The sequence below is a fragment of the Plectrocnemia conspersa genome, unplaced genomic scaffold (genome assembly GCF_051122295.1).
Source record: "Plectrocnemia conspersa isolate PC_06_02 unplaced genomic scaffold, ASM5112229v1 ptg000013l, whole genome shotgun sequence".
Taxonomy (NCBI): Eukaryota; Metazoa; Arthropoda; class Insecta; order Trichoptera; family Polycentropodidae; genus Plectrocnemia; species Plectrocnemia conspersa.
Window position 1 is genome coordinate 22415548 of NW_028277177.1, and position 22746 is coordinate 22438293.

At 28.2% G+C, this 22746-nt stretch overlaps 1 protein-coding gene across 2 annotated transcripts in view; it reads left to right on the forward strand.

Moving 5' to 3' along the window:
- igl (IQ calmodulin-binding domain containing protein igloo) overlaps nucleotides 1-22746 on the forward strand; it is a 151703-nt gene that overhangs the window by 8535 nt on the left and 120422 nt on the right. Inside the window, exons 1-2 of one of the 2 annotated variants that reach the window (XM_088201863.1) lie at nucleotides 7897-7982; nucleotides 8061-8114. Coding sequence is in view for 1 of the 2 variants with exons in the window: in XM_088201862.1 (XP_088057988.1) it covers nucleotides 4306-4411 (106 nt within the window). In the remaining variant the exon portion in view is untranslated. Of the gene's footprint in view, nucleotides 1-4120; nucleotides 4412-7896; nucleotides 7983-8060; nucleotides 8115-22746 lie in introns of those variants that run through there. The other variant, XM_088201862.1, reaches the window with a different exon arrangement.

Below are 22746 nucleotides of genomic sequence, written 5' to 3' on the forward strand. Positions count from 1 at the left end.
TAAATGTCTATAATTAAAAATTTTATGTAGTATTTTTAAGTGTATTAAACAATAAATTATAGAAGTTTGTTTAATCTTAAAATGCACAACATTTTTTATTACTAAATACATAATTAATTAAAATCTTCTTTACAGTTCTAATTTTATTATTAAATAATTTCTAAGAAATATACATAAATCATGTCTTTAATTAAACGTTATAAAAAGTTTTTCAAATACCATTTATATATTCTAAATTATAGTTGGTAATTTTTTTCAAAATTTTACTTTTTCATATTTTTTTTATGATCCCTTGCATAAATCGCAGCTTGGTTACCTTGCACCTGCTGCATCGCCTCTATGATCACCTCTGTGTAAATAAATTAATTATGTACCCAAATTTATATTTTTTATTTAGAGTTATGCTAGGTTATGTTATGCTATGTACAATATATTGTAGCCTAACTCAGCCTAACCCAAATTCTGATATGAACACATATGTTTGTAAATTTATATTTATAAATTTAGGTATTCTTGTACTATACATAAAGTTAAGGGTACGGTTATTTTTGCGCAACCGAAAAATTAAAACAACAAAAATTCTGATCATTGATGATCAATATACACATATATGTATATTTATGTATATAAAACATATTGTCTCTATATATAATGGTTGTTAATATGTTTTTAATATAAAATATCATGTTTTAAATATATCTTACAATTATATTAGTAATTTATATTGGTTCCTATAATTACACAATTCTTACTTAAAAATAGAAAAAAATATAAAACATTTGGATTTAAAAGAAAATATGCATGACCATAAAACAATCGATGTTCAGAATTTTTGCTGTGTGGAACTTTCGTGTGTTCAATTTTTATCTTTAAATTTAAAACATATATACACAGGCGCGTACGGTGAGATACATTCCCTTTCGCTCACTCGCGTGTTAAGTGACGGAGAGTGAATGAGAAGAAGTGGGCGTGCGTTACATGCGTTCCGCACGCTTATCTTTCACTCACTTTCGTCACCTAACACGCAAGCGAGCGAAAGCGAATGTATCTTACCCTACGCGCATGATATATACATAAATTTGAGTTTAACTTAATTTTTTAAAGTGCACATTTTTTATGTATATATAATATAGTTATATATGATCAGACATGTTAAAAAAAAATTTTTGCTTAATATTTTTCAATTTTATTTGTTTTTGAGATTTTTAATTAATTTATTATTATTACACATTTATGTAACTATTTTTTTAAATTTAAATTATATTTTAATAAAAATGCATATTTTAAAGTTCTTATATGTGGCACTACATAACTGTATAAAGTAAATAAATAATAAAAAGCACTTTAAATATACAATTGATATTAAGGTAATATTTTAGTATTAAAAATAGGATTTTATTTATAATTTTTTTTAAATATTTCCATATTTTAATTTTTTGTATTATATATCAATTGTTTTGCTGATAATATTATTAAAGTGTGAATGTCATACGCAGTAGCTTCGATAGTATATATTCAGTTGCGCCTTTTGATTATTGGTAGTACTCGAGCGCGTGCCATTGAACAAGAGGCTAGGTGCAAGTTCGTGGTCAGAAAGGTTCGTTTAGCGAATAAATGCTTGGAGCGAAGTAGTAGTCCGAGCGTAGATGTGTATTGGAGTCGAGTGTGTACAGTCCGATTCTGTAACGCGTAATGTGCGTTTACCGTATACCCACTTCGCACTTTGGAGGGCGTGGTGGGAATGCGGTGTGCTTCTGGACAGCTGGTAGGTTCGTGAACATGGTTTGTGCCATTTCAGATGCGCCTCTGGCGTGTCTTGACTAGTGTTGTGAATGTATTGCTACATTACTTATAATAATAATAATAAAAAAATGAAGTTTCTAAATTTAAAAAATAAATAAATAAAAATATTATAATTATTTTATTATTTTTATGAGTTAATCATTACTTTCCTTTTTTATTGTATATTAAATAGGTGCGGTATATTTTGTTTAAACTTTTATAAAATACTATAATAAGTTATTTTTGAATATATTTAAAACTTTTTATATTATTTGCGCGATTTTGTCGGTGCGCTCATTCTTCGGCGCGCGTTTGTCTGGTCGCCATTATAGTTATAATAGAAAAAAATAATGTAGTGGTTCTAAACACGCTTAGTTCTTAGGGGTGACATAAACCGAATTCGGTTTAGAAATCAATACAAATAAAAAAAATATATAGCAGTATTGAGGGTGAGGATGGAGAAACATAGAATAGAAAGTCAACACGCCGATACAATTTAATTTATTGCACACACAACAATCGCATCAAGTTTTCTGCGTGATTCGCTGTAAATTCAAGAAATATTAATGAATCTCAGACTTTAATGATTATTTACTGTAAATAAACATTTTTTATTTATAATAATACCGTGGTTAAAACTGTGCCGGTTTATTTGTGAATGATTATTGAAGTAGAAAAAATGTATGATTTTAGAATTTAACAATAGCTTTAATCTTATTGATTATGATTAACTGTATTTAAGAAGCACATCTGGCAATATATAAATATGATTTGAAAATCATTACTGTTCAACCGATGACATGGAGCGGCTGATTCGTGACGTGTTAGTGATCAATTTACAGTGATGACGTAATCGGTAGGCAGAGTCACGCACGTAGCTTGCACACTATTGCATACACGGCCACGTCAAGTTCTCTCCATAAATTGACAACAAAGGTATGACTTTCAACTGACAACACAATCACTTTTATGTGTTTTATTATAAATTCCAGTAATATGATTAAACAGATAAATTTAACATAATATTTCATGATTTCTCATGAAATATGTTTTTTAAATAAAAATTAAATGATATTCAAATAAAATATCTTTATCCTTTTGTTAGCTTTTGTTAAACATTTACCTTTTAAGTTGTTCTTTTAAAATAAAATATATATTATTAATAATATATAATTTGAAAAAAAATAATTTTCAGAATATAAAATTGTGAAGTTTAATAAAAAAAGACGTAGGTGACTTTAAGGTTGTAATATTTTTTTTGCGATTCATTTAATGCTATTGTATAATGTTGAAAAAAAAACATTTCGAATAGATGTTCGTATAAGACCCTTAACTTCAAAATTTATACTTGGTTACAATTAAAATTAATTGTTTGTTGTGGAACTATTTATTTTTACTCGTTTATTACTCTGTCACAATAAAGTATTATACATAACATTAACCCATCTACATGACTTTGAAAGGTCTGGTTAATTTTTTCTCTTGATTTAAAATTGGCGATTCTACATATTCGCGTGCGACCTTCATGGAAAGGTCGTCTTACCGGGCTTCGAAGGACCAGCGAAATACTTAGATTGCTCTTTGAGTCCTTTATCTCACAGTACCTAATGGACGTTATAAGAGCAAGCAAAAAACTCGCGCTTGGGTTTGTCCAAAGATCTTTGTTATAACAAAATTTTGCTAAGAATGTGTAAAATAAATCAGAGCAACCTTTCAATAAATATATATTGCCGGATAACATAAAATAAAAAAAGTTTTAAGCATAATATTACCATTATTTTTATGAGAGGCACAAACAATCAAAGTCTATATATATATATACTTAAAAATAAATTATAATAAAACATTTTTTTTAACTTCAATGCTTTCTTTCAATAAACTGTTTGTGAAAAATATCCAACAATATTTTATTTTTGCATTTGCTATACTTTCATATCCAATATTTTTTTGTATATCATGAACCATGTCTCGATTTATTTTCGTCCTTTTCGTATTATTAGGGGAAATTTCTCTCGCGGAAGTTCTTCGAGATTCTCGTCTCCGCAATTGGAAATAGATTTTTATTTATGGCTCGAAAAAGTTTTTCGCACGCGCTCTCTCTCTCTCTCTCTCTCTTTCCCCATACGCTCTACGACGCTAAGCCATTACCTATTTATCGACCAAATAAACAATGGAAAACAAACTTCTTAATGCCGTAGGTTGTACCCGCACCGAATTCTGGGACACCACAGGGGCGTGACTGTCAAAATATAATGATAACAACCAACAGACAAACCCTAAAATTCGTCATGTAAATATGTACTTTTAACTACACGTAATTTTAATTCCGCTTCAACAGGTATTACGTCAAAAGTGTCGTGTTAGAAGAATATTATAATGTTGATATAATAATACATTAAAATACATAAAATATAATAGATATAAACTCTCTATAAACGCCACAGTGAAACCTAATATGACTGATTAATTTTAATGTAATAACATAACTTATAAATTAATATTTTGAATAATTTATAAAATAAAATGGGTTGCAACACTAGCCAAGAAGCGGCCCAGAAAGTGGAGGACGAGAAGAAGGAATCCAGCGATGCCAAAAAAGCAGAAGGGAACCATTTAGGAACTAACGAAGGTAAGAAATTAATATATTTTATCTTTACGTAGACTATAATAAAACACCATTGAAGTTGTTTATTTTATATGAATTATACTAATAATTTTGAGTAAGACATACACATAATATGTAATTATCTTTAATTAATCATAATAGAACATCAGAAATTAATTTTACAAATTGTATCCCCTATCGCTCTATTTAATTACATTTATTTTTAATACATTACAGTAATTATTTTACTATTTAGTAACAGCTATGTTTATGATTTAAAGATACTACTACAGTTTTTTTAATGCTTACTGTATGACATTTGTTAAATATATTGTTATTTAGTAAGCCACTATTGGCCTATTATATAAAAAAATATTTATTATATAGGAACGAGTCAAATGATAACCTTATATATTTTTTATCTTGTAATTTATTGAACGAAAAAGGTACAAAAGACGTTTATCTATATAGTCTTCATGGCTTTCAATATAAATGCGTGAATACTTTTCATCGAATATAAGCCCCTTTCATGGCCTGAGGGCAAGATCTGACTTTTACTGCGGATGTTCGAGGCACTGAAGGACAGATCTTGGATCTACTAAATTAAGTTACTTGCAATCTGAGGTTTTACTGTATATTTAAAAAAATAATCGATTCTTTTGCGCTCATATGTCTTAAGGATCAATGCATATAAATATAAAAAAAAATCGAATTTTAGATTACAAAATCACACAATATTTTCTTTAACCAATTTGGACATCAAAAATTGCACTGGTAACATTTTTTCAACTTATTGGTTTAAGGAATACATGTACTAACTCTGTCTACAATAATGAACTTACAGAAATTTTACTAGCTAGTTTCAAGAAGAGTTGTATATTCAGCGTAATATAGGTTGATAAAATCTTAACCTACCTTAACGTCTCTTTACTAGCCATTGAGTGCCCTCTTCATTATGTGCTCAACATAGAGGTTAAATAGTTTTGATAAGAAAATACACCCATATCGAACAACATCTTCCGTGTTTTAAAAGAGGCTCGCAAAGTTGGTGTATTGTCAATTCTCACACGCGATGTGGTATCAATATATAATTTTTGAAAAAATGTAAGCTGGAATTCCATCTTTAATATAATTTAAACATGCGTTGCCAGATGACATAATCTTAAATATGTTCGCGTGTCCCTTTCATATTAAAAAAATACTTTCTTTAGATTTATTTCCGTCTATGTATGCTTTTAGGCGTCTTTTAATTATCTTCAGTAGAATATTGCTTATTGCGATAATTTAAAAAAGGATTAAAGGAAAGAAGTTTCGAACAGTTTGCATTGTAATTCAGGTAGGTTGTTTAAACGTGAGTTCTAGCAACCTAGCAAAAGATTCCGAATGACTATTGTGATGTCTTCGTCTATTGTCACGTACGGTCTGCACCAATTGCTGATCCCTTGTTTAATGCTAAGCATTTTTGAGCTCTGTCAGTTAGTCTAATTATGTTGCCATGATTTTTTTTAAATAGATAAAACAATTATATTTGTTTTAAAAAAAGAGAGAAAAAATGTTATGCAATAGACATTATAGTAAAAAATTAAAAAACAACTTTTTTATTATCAATTCAATGTCTTAATCGTAATAAAAATAATTATATATATTATAAAAATAATTATAGATATTTTATAATTTTCAAGAGAAAATTAAAATAAAGTAAAAAAATAGTCTAAAAAGCACATCAGTAATACATTTAAAATAGTAATGATTCAAGTGTTTGATTCAAGTTTCATTTGGTTTTTTCATAGTTGTATTATTGGGAAAATTCATTTGTTTTCATATAGTATTTTTCATTATAATTGTGTTATTTGTATCAGTTAAAATATTAATATATAATAGTATATAAAACATATAATATGCTCTTTAAAATAAAAAAAAAACTAGTGTTACTTTAAAATAGCTAGAATACATATAGTAATAAAAATTTAAGTGCACTTTTCTATTGACAAAATAATTCATTTACATGTAAAATATGTGTTTCAACTTTGAAGACAGAAAGGATCTTGTTTTGATTCACAAGTATGTAGGAAAATAGGATAATACAAGTATTTTCATTTATAGTGAATTGTTTAATTTGATTTCTTTATACATAAATATAATCCTTATATTGTGTATTTTCATAATTTGCTAAATACTATAAGACATATACAAAAATATAATGTATGTCATTTATGAAACATATATTTTTTCTAATGATATATATATATTGTTTTTGTTGTTGAATTGTTAGTTACTTCATATACAATTGAAAAAAAATCATTACATAATGATTTAGTTGTAGTTTGGGAATTTATGGGATTTTTATCGTTAAAAATCGAAAGAAAATATATTATCCATCTGTTTATTTTAGAATTTCAATTATTATCCACCCATTTTTATGCATTATAAAAATAAAGAGCAATTTGTAAATGTATAAATATTTTAAAATAACATTTAGGGCAATTGAGTTGGTTTGTTACTACTATACATGTATATAAACTTATTACTTATATATAAAACATATTTTTCTAAATTTGGTTACAAGTTGTGCTAAATTTATAAAATTGCCAAAAGATGTCTCTCATAAAATAAAAATATTACTAAAATAATTTATCCAAGTTTCAAACCAAATGAAAATTTGGAAAATTCTATTAAAATCCACAAACCGCCAGATGGTCATTTTCACGCAGTGCCATTGTTCTCAAACATGTTTTAATTTATTATATTATATTATTTACTCGTATTATATGTACAGCACATACAAGTACGAACGCACAACGCAAAGGATAACGAGCGTTAAGTCGTTTCTTTTACAACTATAATAATTTCCGCTCAGCGCGGCACGAACAAAAAGAATTACTACTCAAACGGAACATCGAAATAATTGCTATAAACGTCGGAAATACGTGTTACGTTTTGATAAACGAAAGCTTATATACTATGATATATTTCCTTAATTTCGCGCTGAAGGGTTCCGCCGCGAGAGGTCTTCGAACGGGCAAAAAGAGAGGCTTTTAGAGCACTGTTTTATGCCTGTAATAACCTAAGGGTCAACAAAAGCGAGTGGGAGAGGAAGTGACCTCTCCGTAATAAAGAAAATATAGTAGTTTACACCGCATTTTCAATATTAACTCCTTTGGATGCGATAAAAATTTTAAGAGCTGGGTTAAAGTGGCTCTCGCATGATAAATATTTTATTCGCACAGAAAGAAATCAACGCGGGGTGATAATGTATTATTTATTCATTTTTTATTATTTAATTTTAGAATATTGAATTTTATAGAGAGGCGTGGAAGGGCGTTTTTCGTTTGAGAGGCCAACTCGGCGGTCGAAATTGTTGAATAGTATTATCTTTAGAATTTCGCAACGGATTTAAGTATTTGTGAACGTACGCTTTAAGGGCGGTATTGCTATGTTATATAAGTACGAATGTGCGGCTTTCTGATAACAAAGCGTGCGATTTCATCCCCTTTGCTTTGCACACCATTCCGGCGTTGTACACCTTCGGAGTAGGTTGTGTTTGGCGGCCGAGCTTTGGATTTCTCTCTCTGAAAAAATCGTTACAGTAAAAAAAGTTTGTATACATTATTATCATTAAATATATTAATCGTTAAAATTCTATACTAAATTATAAATAAATTTATTTTTGAAGCTACCCTCGCAGTTCGGATTCAGTGTCTAAATATTAAAAAAACTTGATCGAAAGGTAAGAATTTTTTAATTAAATATTTTTTATTTATGAAAGGGGAAAAGTTTATTAAGAACTTTACGAGGAAATGTACGTACTTCCTTTTTATAATGCGGGTTCATTTAAAGTAAAGTTTCGTGGAGGCCGCGTTATATCCCCGTTGCGTTGACCCAGTGCAATTTAGAAGCAAGAGGTGGCATGTTTGTTTAACGAAATTATTCTTCTCGTAAAATGTATAGTTTTTATTTATTAAATGTCTTAATATATATTTATAGATGCATTGAACCAACAATTTGATAATCTTCTATTTTTTATTATTATTCCAATAACTAAAATGATATCCTTTGATATCCTTTGTTTGATCACGCGGTAGATTATATATTATCCTTTAATTTACAGAGAGCCTAAACAGCATTTTATAAAAAATACTGTACTGCTGAAATGCTAAATTATAATAAAAATAATTACATTTATAAAATGTATCTTATTTATCTGTGTAAATTAGTTATCTTATTTTTTATACATCTTGATTTACAACTTAGTTTGATAAACTGAAGGTTATACAACTTTTAGATTAGTAAGTTAAGTTTATTATATTATTATATGATATATTAATGAAGTTTCTCTCTGACTAGGTAACTTTTATATATAATACATCTATTACAACTAAATTTGTGTATCATAAATTAGATTTCGCCCGAGTTTCACCGTATCTTTTGCTCATATACGATTTTAGTTTATTTATTTTTATCTGCCAAATTGTGATCTAGATACTCTGTTCGTAAAATTTAAACTTAAAATTTACTACGAAAGAAGCATCTCTCAATTCAATTCTTGGCATAATGAGCGACTATCTTTGTCATGACAAAGACAAAGCGAATCAAGAATTTAAGCTCCTTTAGTCGCAAAAGCAAATCAATGGGGTATTGGGAATAAACTTATTCATGTGCCTTAAACAAGCAAATTACATAGCATAGTTTCAATGGAATAATTCCTCAATTCATATAATTAAATTTAATCTTATTTCTTGAATAACTATATATTTTACGTGTGTTTAAATAATCAATTTTAATATTATTTAAGCATATGAGCTACTTTAAATAATTTAATTATATGGCAAACTACTCAAAAAAATTTAATCATCTCACTCAGTAATTTGGTACACAAAATTTTTACATATGTATTAAATTCTATTCAAAAAAATCAAAACTATTTGGCCGCGCAGTGATAATTCGTTGAACGTTTAACGATAAACACATGACGGTACATTTTCATAAATTTAAGAAAATAATTCATAATAAGTAAATTTATATTATTAATAATTGTTGGTATTTAACCCTTTGCTTGCTAAATTAAAAAAAAAAATCGGATGCTATTTTAATGCAATCCACAGTATTTATTTCAGGAGTAAATATTTTTTATCATGAATATTATGAAAAAGCTCGTAAATGAAATGAATAATTCTTAAAAAATATAAAATTTTTAGTGTGTGAAATCATCGTTGTTTTTAGGTCAAAATTTATTTTTATTAAACATTGCCATCAAAAATTATAGTTGAAGAACATGAGGGTTATTTTTTTTTAATATAGTGAATCAAATCAAATATTTAAATGTAGAGGTAGAAGAGTTAGTTTATTTGAAAAAGATGATTAGTTTAAGCCAAATTTTGTGAGGACTATACCACTGTGTTATAAATTGTGAAAAGTGCAAAAAAATTTCAAAATCTAATATTAGTCCGAGAAATTGCTAGGTAGTGTTTAGGGTTAATAGTAAAAACAGGTTCGAATTAAAACCAGTTAAAACCGGTCTTTCAAATTTTTATATATTTTATTTTCTATTTCGGAGTTTTTCAGACTCTTAAATATTTATGTTACTAGAATTGTTTAAGTAAAAAGTATTAAACAAAATTAACTAATATAACTAAAGCAGTAACATAATGAATAACAATAAATTTACCAATGAACTATTACTAAGTATTAAATTAGAGATTAAAAATAAAAACTAGCTACTCTTTGTTTGTATCAAATAAGGAAAACGATTTTTAAAGGTGATCTCAAATATTAAAAATTCAATCTTCAGTGTCTGGTTTAATATTATTTCTTCAAGTTGTCAAAAAATATTTTTATACGTTTTTTTTTGTGTTCCTTTAACGCATTTTCCTCAATATAATCATTATTCCGATAAATTCTTAACCGAAATATGTTCCGTAAAATAATTTATTTATTAAAATGTTTTATGGGTTTTTAAAATATAGCAAAAAGGTTGATGTACTGACGAAAACAATTTTTAAACAGTATAATTAGACGCTTTTAAGCAATTTTTTTTACTGAAATTTTGTACTTTATAAATCAATAATTTTAATTAAAGATGCAAAAAATGGGTTCAAATTCATGATAAATATATATAATACGTTATAATGTATTATTTAATTAATAATACTATTAAAACATACTAAGTTCATAGAGCAAACCTAATTTAAAAATACGCTTGTATCAAAAGTAATTTGAAGTAAATATGTTTTTTCTTAGTAAACATGTCATGTTTGAGTTATTTTTTTGTATTAACAAATATATAAACCGATAGTAAATTTTTTCACAATGAAAATAATATCTCTTCAACAAAATAATTTACTATTTTACATTGCTTAGAAAATTTCTGCAATAAAATAATATGTCAGATGTTGTGTAACTTATAATTAAAATTAAATTAAATAGGGTAATTTAATAAATTTTACAAATAAATTTCAGTGTCCATAATTTAGTAAATTCATCTAAATAATACTGAAAAAAAACTAGTTATTCAATACTATTACAAATTATTTTTGATCGACCGTTTTGCTACCACTTATCGATTAATTCGTAGCAAAACATTCTAAGGAGATTCATTCGTAACTTTTTTTAAGGCATGCCAACATAAAGACAAAATTAAAAAAAAATATATCTACTGATTATTTTACATATATTATTCTATGAATTTATTTTGTAGCAAGATACTAAACAATTTATATTTCTACATTTATAATCTGAGGTTTAAAAGTTGGCTTTAAATGTATAATAAATATATAAATATATATTATAATAGTGTACCTTAATTTCTTATACAAATACAATTAAAAAATATATTTGTGTATTAGGCTAATTGATTTTATTCAAAATTTTCATTAAAAAAATCGATGGCATTATTATATATTACCTAAATCATTTCCCAATATTTGTAACATTATTAAGGCAGATTTATTATTATTTTATATTTTTTTAATAATTAAGCTTATTTTATAATACGAAATTACAATTTTTTCAATATCATCTTGAAACATTGGAGCGTATCAATTTTTCCGTAAAACTTATTACTATAAAAATCTTATTAATTCAGTATATAAATCGATTACTTTTTATTAATATGGAAAACATATTTCCTGTACAATCCTTATTGTAAAATTTATAAATTAAACTGCTTGACAGTTAAATTTTTTTGTGCGTATCAGTAAAACCTTTTGACGTTATTAATAATCTATATACATGTGTTCCATTGCTTTGAAAAATTAAAAGATTTACTTAAACTCTTATTTATTAAAAAAACGTGATTTTTTTTAACTATCCGTGAAACGTGATATATTAAAATCCGATATATTGCCTTTTGCTTTACAACGTTATCAATAGAGAAAGAATCAGATAATTTTTTATTTGACTAAAGATTTTTACTTTATATATTTTTTTATTGTGTAATATATAATTATTCAGATAGTAATAACAAAATATTAGGCAACCAGAGGTTAAAAAATGTGTCTTTTTGCTGTAAAAGAGCGTGCTATATATTATATTATATTAATAAAAAAGTGAGGATTTAATTGGCAATGTAATATAATCTGATTAAATAGGTATTTTAGTTTTTCAATGCTTTTCATTTCTCGAGAAATGAGAATTCTCTTTTTAATTTCTCGATTTTCTTGAGAAATCTTGTTATTTAGAAATAAATATATGTAATAGCAATATAAAATATGATTGTAATAAAACAATATAATATTGGGGATTTTTTTATATTTGTGATGAACTGAAAAACACTAAATTTTTTTAATGAAGTTCATGTTTTTATACTTTATCGATTCGTTAGTGTTAATAAAGGTTTAAAGGCTAGTTATAAACCTATGATTAAATTATTGTGGAACTGAAAAATACTGAGAAAATTTTCTATTGAAATTTATGTTTTTATACTTTATGAATTTAAAAGTATTAATTAAGGAACAAAGATTGGCTTTAAACCTATGATAAATACGGAAAATATAGTCTACTATAATTTTTATTAAAAAATATATTTTTGCGCGTTTTAGTTGACTTTCAATTAATGATTAAATTAAGTATTTTAAATAGAGCAACAAACAATACTTGTGAATTTTGTACATTATTTTTATCTACATTAAATAACTAGTATATTATTATCATAAATAATATTATGTCATAGATTTGTGTATGTAATATATTATTTTATATTTTTTATGGTTATAAATATATTATATAGCAATTTTAAAGTAAATTTCAATTTTTTCGAACTAAAATATGCGGCAGTTACCGTGTTCACAAAGATCATTATTCTTATATATGTATATAATATATACATATATATTATATAGAATACTTTGTATATAATATTATTTTGGGGTCTCTTGGTGATAGTCAAAAAACGTGCATTGAAATTTAAAAGAAGCTGTGGTATAAAAAAATACAATAGGTAGTATTACTTTCAACATCTAAATAAATGAAACGAAACCCAATTGAATGAAAACAAATGTAAATATACACATCTCAAGTCTGTAAAGTGTTAATTGTAAATAATATCACATATTCGCGACTGTTTCGATTACACATAAAATGGTTTTAACTGAGTAAAACATCTGGTTATCTGTTTTTAACATTAAACGCAGCAATAAACACTTTTTTTATAGGCCAACTTTCTGTATCTACTCATATAAATTAATGGTTAGATAGCCTAATCTGATACAACATATCGACGCCTATATATTCTACACGTCTATGTTCCGATAACCCATCTGCACACAACGCGGCGCCACTTTAAGCAGATGCTAATCTAACCGTAGAAGTGGAAAAGAAGAAAAAAACGCTCTAAGGTCTGAACTTTCGCCGCCCCAGGGGTGGTCAAGGAGGGTCACCGAGCGAGGAATAATTCAAAGGATATCCGCGTCCCCGTTTTTGACTTCGCAGACAGCTTGATAAAGTACACCCTTAACTTCGGCCACCCCTGGACCTCGTTCCGAATAAATTTCAGGTCAGAACGCCGCGCATTTTCCAAGGCGTTTTCATCCCCGGACCGCACGTCGCGGTGACCGTAAATCTTTTTGAACTTTGGGACACCTCGCCTAATGTGATTATTCACGTGTGACGCGCCGATGTTAATTAATAACACCTTGCGTGCGTCAGTAGACGCTTAATAACAAGTTTTAATATTATATGATACGAAGTGGGAAGGAAAGTTTTAAAGCTTGTAATGAACATGGTAAAATCTTGTGAGCCATAAAGATCCTGTAACACTGTATACATTCCCCTTGGGTGTATCGTTCAGTGAGCAATTAGTATTTCGAAATACAGGGTGGCTGCTAAATGCTGGTATCTCATGAACCGGTATTCAATATTATTTGTAGCTAAAGCTAATGTTGATTCAATTATTTAAGAATAAAACACATTGATTTATAAATATACCTATTACGTAAAACGCGAATTTAAACTTTGTCTTTCTTAAAAGAAAATTCATCACTTTTCCAATACTTGATCGTTTGATCAATACAATCATTTCAGGGTGAAAATAGTGGATTTTTATAGTTAAGCTATTTAAAAAAAGATGCGTATACTATTTGCAGCGTAAGATTAAAAAAATGGCTATTTACTGAATTGTTTTTTATAGAGGGGCAATTATTTTGTGTCGTTGAATTACGACTTGCTGCCAAACTCTCTATTGACATCAACGTATCAATACGTCTCCAGCTCGAATATATCACTCTGAAGTCTATGTGGTAGAAACCGGATTAGCTTATTTTCGAGTAGGTTCACAGATAAAGTTCGAACTGTAAGCGTCTCTTTGGGTCGGCTAGCGGGTAATAACTCCCTCGCCGGCCGACCAGTTGTGAAAGTTCCAAAAAGAACGACCGTATGTCAAATATAAAATACTAAGCCTGGAATCCCAAAATAAATTTGCAGCATTTCTGATGGATTTTATATATTGGTTTGGCTTACATCATGACTTTTGATGTTCTTTGTTCCCTGGTGATACATACTTATTTTCTGACAAAAATTCTGTTTCCATTACGCACACCATTCATTTTTTGTTCATCAGCTGCAACACTTTGTATTCTTATTGTTACTTTGATCACGATAATGTAAGTCAATAAATATATTATTTTTGTTAAAAAATATTTTTAATTACAAAAATATTCTTAGCAATTTTTATTCATCGATGGCGCTTAATCAGTGGTCCCAATAACCTTATAAATATCTATTATTATTATCAATCTTCCATTATAACATAACAGGCGTAAGCCTAATGCATTACAACGAAGTAAATATGTATTAAATGAGAAGATATAATAAATGCATACAATAAAATATTAACCATCACACTTTTCAGTCTGCGTATCGCTGACATCTATATAATTAATTATAAATTATTATCTGTACTTTAATTTATAATCAATAGATGTCACTTTGCAGTTGAGGCTGGTTTTTATTAATAGCGCATTTTTATAAATAAAAATTGCAGGGGCTCGAACCTGCAACCCCAGAGTCACTAATCTGAAATGTTACGGACTACGCTATTCCATCCTTATATATTATAGAACCGCAACAAAACCTCGTGCTCAAGTTCAAGATTTATTTTCTTTCTTCAAAAGCCATCTTCTAAATTTGTCGGTCCTGCTATTTTTCTAAGCACTTTTCTCTCAAAGCTTTTTTTCGTTACTTTGCGCTGTAGTCCAAGTTACACAGCCATACGTAGCCACTGGTCCAATCACTGTCTTATATACTTGCAGATTGCTTCTTATGGTAATTTGTATTAAACTGAGTAGATTTTTATACGCCTGGTAGTACTTATTAGCAGCCAGTAAACAGGATTTTGTTTTGCGCATTTAGAGTGGAGAGAAAGTACGGAAAACTTTTGGCTTCTTTGTACTGCTGTTGTGCAATCTCAATGTTTTCCAGAGACATTTGTGTGATGTGTATGTGTATTTTAAAGTCTAAATAATGGCGCTTTAAGATTTTGTTAGAATTTTCCGCGTTTGATTAGTCCACTTATGATAACTATATGTACATATTTGTGCAGTATTAAAATTATTTACTCCTTATAGTCTTTATCATCAAGTTAAAAACCGCATTGCCCTGTCTGACACCAGACTGAATCTGAAAGTCATCGGTCAAATTATTCTGTTCATTGAAGTCTTGTTCCTTCCAGTGTGGCCAAGATTAGGCTAAAATATTTTGACGGTATTCTAAGTATTTTTAGTTGATTCAACATGTTAGTCTTTAATACACTATCAAATGTTTGCTTGAAGTATATCAACAAGGGATGGAGAGCCATATTATATTCACACGCCTTTTCTCCCGTCTGCCTCATGAAGTGGAAGTGATAATTTTACTATACTTCTGTAGCCGAGAATTTATATGTTATATTAAGGACTATTATTTCTCTATAGTTCCCGCATATGGTTTTCTCTTCATTTTTAATTGTATGTATGATCCATTTCTCTGGGAGTATTTCCTGTTTCCATATATTTTTAATGTTTTAACTCTTATAGTAATAATTATTAATGCTATTAAAAATAAACCCAATAAATGCTTGTTCATTTCTGTATTTGGAAATTTTATTTTAACTTTTTAAAGGATGAAAAATCTGACTGAAATTCTGTTTGAATGCTGGATATGTACATATATTTCAGTGTTGCTTTTTCTGAGAATTATTTTAAATATTTGAGATTTTTATAGCATATGTATTAAAATAAAAGTTTCAATGTGATTTTCACCAAAGAGTAATTATCCAAATTACACCTAAATCAACGTCACACATTAAGCTAAAACTTCACCAACAAATAAAGGCAAAAGTAAAACATAATTTTGATGTATCACAGATTAGCAAATTATATATTTTATTATCAATCCATTTATCAATGCATCATTTAAAATTTCACGTCACGAATATTAAAGCTTGAGGCAAAGCGTGTTTTTTATTTATTTTTTCCAAAACCTGTTTTAAAAAAGATTATTTATAGATCAGTAAAGAAGGCTTTAAATGAGCATCATCCAAGCTTATATTAGCAGCAAAGCTTATAATTTTTAACGAGAAATTATTGTATACTTAATTATTAAAAGGTTATTTATATGTAAAATTTACAGTGTGAATTATTATAATATTAACAAAAAATTGAAATGTTCGGTTCTTTTGCGCTATGCTGTATATTTTGTACCGTTACATAGTATCTCATTCGCTGGGGTACTTGCTTGATAATTTCTCCCCAGCAGCAGGTGATACTTCAAAAAACGAAGCCCAAAGCCGCAGAGCCTCTTATAAGCCCCGCGACGAGTCTCCGGAGGAATTAAATTTTATTTATGAGTGTGGCAAGGTTAATCCCGTACAAGTTTCGAGCGTTCGTCAGGAGAGCTTTCGCGAAAGGAAAGCAATCCGGTATTGACCGTTCTCGTTCTTGCTTTTCATGCTAAACGATCGAGAATTAAAATTTGATAATTCAAGCGGAAGGTTCCGCAGTAGGTGTAATCCGATCGAGGGAGGCTTACATAATCGCACCGAGGCGTTCTCTTTCGGATTAATTCGAGATTACTTAAACAAACGACGCTTAATGTCGTGCAATTTATATCCGAACCGAGCCGTATAATTTATAGTATGAAAAAAAACAGCGGTGGGACCAACATGTGTTTGTGTTTATTCGCGTTATAAATTTTGAGTTAATTTTATGGCGTGATTTATACGACTGGCGATAATTGCGTATTTGATTAATGCTTTTGTATTAATCATGCAAATTTAAAGTCACATGGTTTTATTATTAAGCCAATTTGAGATACTCGTTGAAAAATTGTGACACAAAAGCCGAGTCGATTTGTATTCGCGTACAGTGTTTGAATAACAGCATGAAAAAATATTCACATGGGTAGTCAGGTAGATATTAATAAACACTTGATAAAGTACGATACGTTATTCAATATTTATTCATAATATACGATTATATTTTATATTTCGATTACGTTGTGGATAGTATCGTGTTTCATCGCTAAGGCTTAGTAATTAAATCAGTATGTAGAGCATGTAAGCAGTAAATTAATATCCAATAATCTCATAAGTTAAGGAGCTTTAAATATTGTGTGCATTGTATCATATAATATTGCACAGTATCTTGTTTGTCGATTAATGCAACAGACTTTACAGAAAACACTATACTATATATTCCTATCCCAATGATTTTTACAGTGTATGCTATAATATGAACGTACTATATAAATACCAAGTTAGAGAGGCAATATTTACATTTAGGTTATTTTATTTTTTCCCTCATAAATTTTAGTATTACTATATAATGCATTTCACAAATTGTGGAACACGAAAAGTTTTTTAAACGTGAGCTTTTATTATTGAAATAATAATTGTTTTTGACTTGAATTATTGACTTTTGAGAAGTTTTGTCCAGTTGAATGCAAAAATATCACTTCTCAAATGCCGAATTCACAATATAAATATCAAAAACGTGCCGTCACTATAGTAGAGTGAACGATTGGTGTGATACAAGTAATTTAGTATTTGGAAAATATTGCTGATGCAATAGCTCTTTTTTAATTATAAGTTTACTTTATAAGTATTTTTCTTAATGCGCGACCAAATAAAATGAAATGAAAATATACATTTTTAAAAATGAAAAATATTGATTTAAATAGCACATGTGGCACCCATTTGCAAATTAATATTTTGATCAAGTTGTTATTTATTTATAAAAAAATATATATTTTATTTTTATTGGAAAAAAATAAAAAGAGTAGTAATTAAATATTTACTTATTAACCCTTTGACCGCGAATGACATCTTTAGTAGTCATCAAGAAAATCGACAGTATGCATTGTGCACCTAAATGTGTCATAAACCTTTGAGCCTTGTAATATATTTTTTTGTATAACTTAAGGTTGAAAAACACTTCAATTTATTAAAATAATATTTAAATAACTTATGGCATAAATAGGTGCTCCCCAACATATTTACAAATTTCGAAATAGCGCGCAAAAATATCAGCCGTGGTGAAAGGGTTGATGGTTTAATGCACAAAAAAGTAATTTTAGTGCAAAATTTAACGATAATATTGTTTTTATTATTTTATTATTTTTATTTTATTGCGCAAATAGTTCGTTAATTTATACACAATTGTTAATTTTAAATATTTTCCATAATTATGTTTAGTGTTATTTATTTATTGCATTTATAGTAAACTATAAAAAATCAGTTTTATTGCTTTAATTTATTTAACACTTTTCTCTTATTAAATTTCGATAATTTGTTTTCAATATTTATTATGTATTATTCGACTTTTGTGTTTTTTTTTGTATCAATACAGTAGCTTTCAATATTTTTTATAAAATTATTACATTTAATGCTAATTTATTTCGTAGCTTTTTATTTTTGGTGTTATTTTCTATGAAAATCATTAACATTAATGCAAATATTAAAATATTATGTTATTATAATATTTCCTATTTTTTATTTCTTTAGTTATATATGAAATATTACAAGATTTTATACGGTTATTTAATTATTTGCAATTTAATTTCAAGCAATGAATTCGCTGGTCACAAAACATAATTGTGCAAAGCCTTTAGCATAAAAAGGGTTTCTTGCGTGAAAGCCTTCGAGAATTGATCCTCATTTATGTACATACCACCTACTGATAAGAAATGTGTTGTATGTTGCTTGCAAATTATTATTTTTGAAAATACTACATACGTTGACAAACGGTAATTCTGTATTTTATAATATGTAATATATTTTAATTTCTTATATCAGTACTTTGGAATTAAAAATATTTATATTTTTCGTATTTGCGACATTCAAAACAAGTTTATTCGTCAAGTCGACGTTATACAAGCGTACGTGACGATCAGAGATTCGGACGGATTAGAGCCAAGTGCTCGTCAGCGTCTTTTGTCAGTGGAATTTGGTTACAGGTGCTCAAATAATAAGCGCCCATTAACAGTATTGCTAATTCTCTATATTTTTAATTTATGACTGCTACTCAAAAAGGCATTGTTACCAGAAAAGTAAGAGACAGTAACAAAGCGTATTAAAAATAATTATTTCTTGCGGTTATAAAAAATATTAAGAAAAGAATCAAACATATTTGGTTGCATACGTCACGCGCGACAATGAACAAACGCATATGTTATTGACATACTTCTACTTTTTGCACTTACCCTACATCTGGAACCTCTCCCACTACTCATGCAGTATATTCTGAGTTGCTTTTTGGAGTGCACGTGTTTCGCTGAAAATTGTATCAATTTACTTTATGCTTAAAAACGTTAAAAAATTTTATTAAAAATTTTGTTCTATGCCTTGATTAACGTGGTTTCAATTCACGCGATATTTCTTGCAACGTATTAACAACATAAATCTCGGGGTGAGGGGTTTTCTTATTTGCTAAGAACAAGCATGTGTATGTGTACAGAAGTCGGTGTCTATATAAATACAAAATAATGTTCTATTCACGCAATTGAATTACAAGCGCCCAGTGACAGCGTTACCAAATCTCCAGCTGTTTAAGTTATATTCACTAGAAAAAATCGTTCTTATAATTCAAGTAACATACAACAACATAGTCAATCTTTCTGCAATGTATGTATATAGTGTATTCACGATACTACATCTCAGAGTACGCCACCAGATACTGCACAATGGGCGTTTTGTAAATTAAATTATTGTATTAAAGCTTTTAGTAAAACAGACAAACAGAAAGCCAACTCATTGATATTAAAAATTATTTGTTTTCGTGTGTAGCGTAGATAGGCGTTAAGCAGTTGGATCTTATAAAATAAATATTCTATGTAGATATACAAATATAAGCGTACAGCACTCAAGCATTCATTCGTGAAATATAAATTGGTTTTTTAAAGCGCGTAATCTGGGAGTGCTATAAAATCGATACCGAACACGTTTCCGTGCCATTTTGGGCTCAACCTCCGAATCGATCTAGACACACATTTCCAGCATTAGACCTACCAAAGTGTATAAGAAAAAAGTCCAACATAATCGACGCGACACACCTTACAGCTCACGCGACAGGCTATCGTTCGTCCATAAATCCTATTTGTTCCACTAACAAGTCTAGGTTTCGCAATTACTCCCAATGCTGTTATTTCTCTAATCTAATTAGACGGGACACAAAAGGCTTTTTCATTAACTGCGAAACGCTCGAGGTAATTTGTGTAGCTGCAAACTTGCTCTACTATTGCAATTCAACCCTTAACGATCGTTCGGTTCGCTTCTGTTTGCATTATTCTAAATTATTGCTGTGTCAGGTGAGTTTTCCGCCTTTCGTGAGTCAGATTTTTTACGAGTGGAACTTGGATTTTGTGCTGACGTACGAGCTATTAAATGGCTTCTATGCCATTCAAGTTTGATGTAGGTTTATTATAATATGTATAAATCAGCCCATTTCTTTCGGTGTATGTCTGAAAAATTGTTGAAAAGCAGTTTAGATATGTATTCGTATAGATTAACCTGTTTTAATTTACGATTTATACAAAGAGAACTAGAAATATTATATGAAATCTTTTTATTTTATATTGCCATTAGTGAGGAAAGGCACTCGAATTATAAGACTCTTTCAATTTTATGTTATTTTATCCCTATAGAAAAATTGCTTCCAATTATACTCAAAGTGTCTGTCAAGTTTAATTCACATTTTCTGAAACAGAATTCCTTTTCCGTTCACCCGAGACGTTAAATGAATAAGGTTACCTTAATCAAAAGAAAAACAGGGATTTATATTACAATTTATTTTTTATTCATTTAGGGAATATACATTTTACATAAATTATTGGAAAATATGATTGTCTCAAAAGTGCAATAAAAATGCGTAAAACAAATAATACTCGGATATTTTTTAAGAGATATTATATTTTAATATCGAAGGCGAGTTTTATTGTTATAAAAAAGCAGTAAAAAAGTCAGTCAATTCTTTGATGTCCAATTTTATAGACGTTTCGAGTTAATTCAATGTTTATTTATATATTTAAATAAAATTAAGATTAAGTTATAGGTCTTTAGTTGGTAACAGAAAAAATAACATTGCACTTATTTTCATTGAAAAAGTTTTTTTTAAAGAACATACATAGATTTTTCAAATATTTTTTAAAACATTTTCATAATTATTTACTTAAAATATTATATTATTATATTACAAGTTGAAATATTAAATGTTTATTTTATGTTTAAAATTCGTAATATTTCATATTTATTCATTTAAAAAAATATTTCATATTTATTTACTTTAAAATAGATTTATTAATATAAAGTAAAAGAGAAAAATTTTTTGCACCTCTCCCATTACTCATGCAGTTGCTAAAAAGCAACTGCATGAGTAGTGGGAGAGGTTCCAGATGTAGGTCATTTTTTTAATGTTTTTTCTTCGCGTAATTCGAGAGATAGGTTTACTTATCACAATTATTTTTATTACGCTTTGTTGTTGTCTGTTACTTTTCTGTCTTTTTGTGTAGCAGTTATAAATTAAAAATATAAAGATTTAGCAATACTGTCAATAGGCGCTTGTTATTAGGCACCTGCTAACCAAAGTTCATTGACTTGTATTGGTATTTTTGTATAGACGCTGATTTTCCTTTGTTTATGTGCATTTGGCTCTTATCCATCCGAATCTCCGATCGTCACGTGCGCTTGTATAACGTCTGCTTGACGAATAAACTTGTTTTGAATGTCTCAAATACGAAAAATTGAGACAAATTTTAGTCTTATGCTTAAATGTGTTTTTGATATTTTAATTTTCTTTCATATTTATTTACATAAAAATAAAAGATAATTTAAGTTTGATTTAAAAAAACCACCTTAGTACAATTTATCTTTAATTAGTAACAGAAAAATAACATTGCATTATTTTCCAATGAAAAAGTTTTTTAAAAAAAAAATATTTTGAGCAAATTTTTCATATATGTTTTTCATTTAAATATAATTTTTGAATCTTATCGCTAATATTTAACATCTATGTTTAGTGAAACATATTTCGTGGACTATTTGATTAAAAATATGTCTAAATGGAGGTAAAAATGTACTAATATTAGAAAAAATTTCGTGCATGCAACACTTCGCCAGCCACCCTTATCGTAAAAAGAGTCCGGCAGGCGTTGCAGTGTGGTAATTTCTCTGTAACATAACAAAATTACTGGGAAATGGTACCGTTAGACTTGTCTGAGGTAACGCAACTGTATTCCTTTTATGTTGAAACATGAAAATCGAACATGGTCATTTTTTTAAAAATTTGTCTGAAATATTAGCCAGTGAGATTTTTCACATAGGTAATGTGAGCCGATATTTTGGTCCTCTTTGATAATATTATTCTACTGATATCCTACTCCGATAGAACTATTTAGGT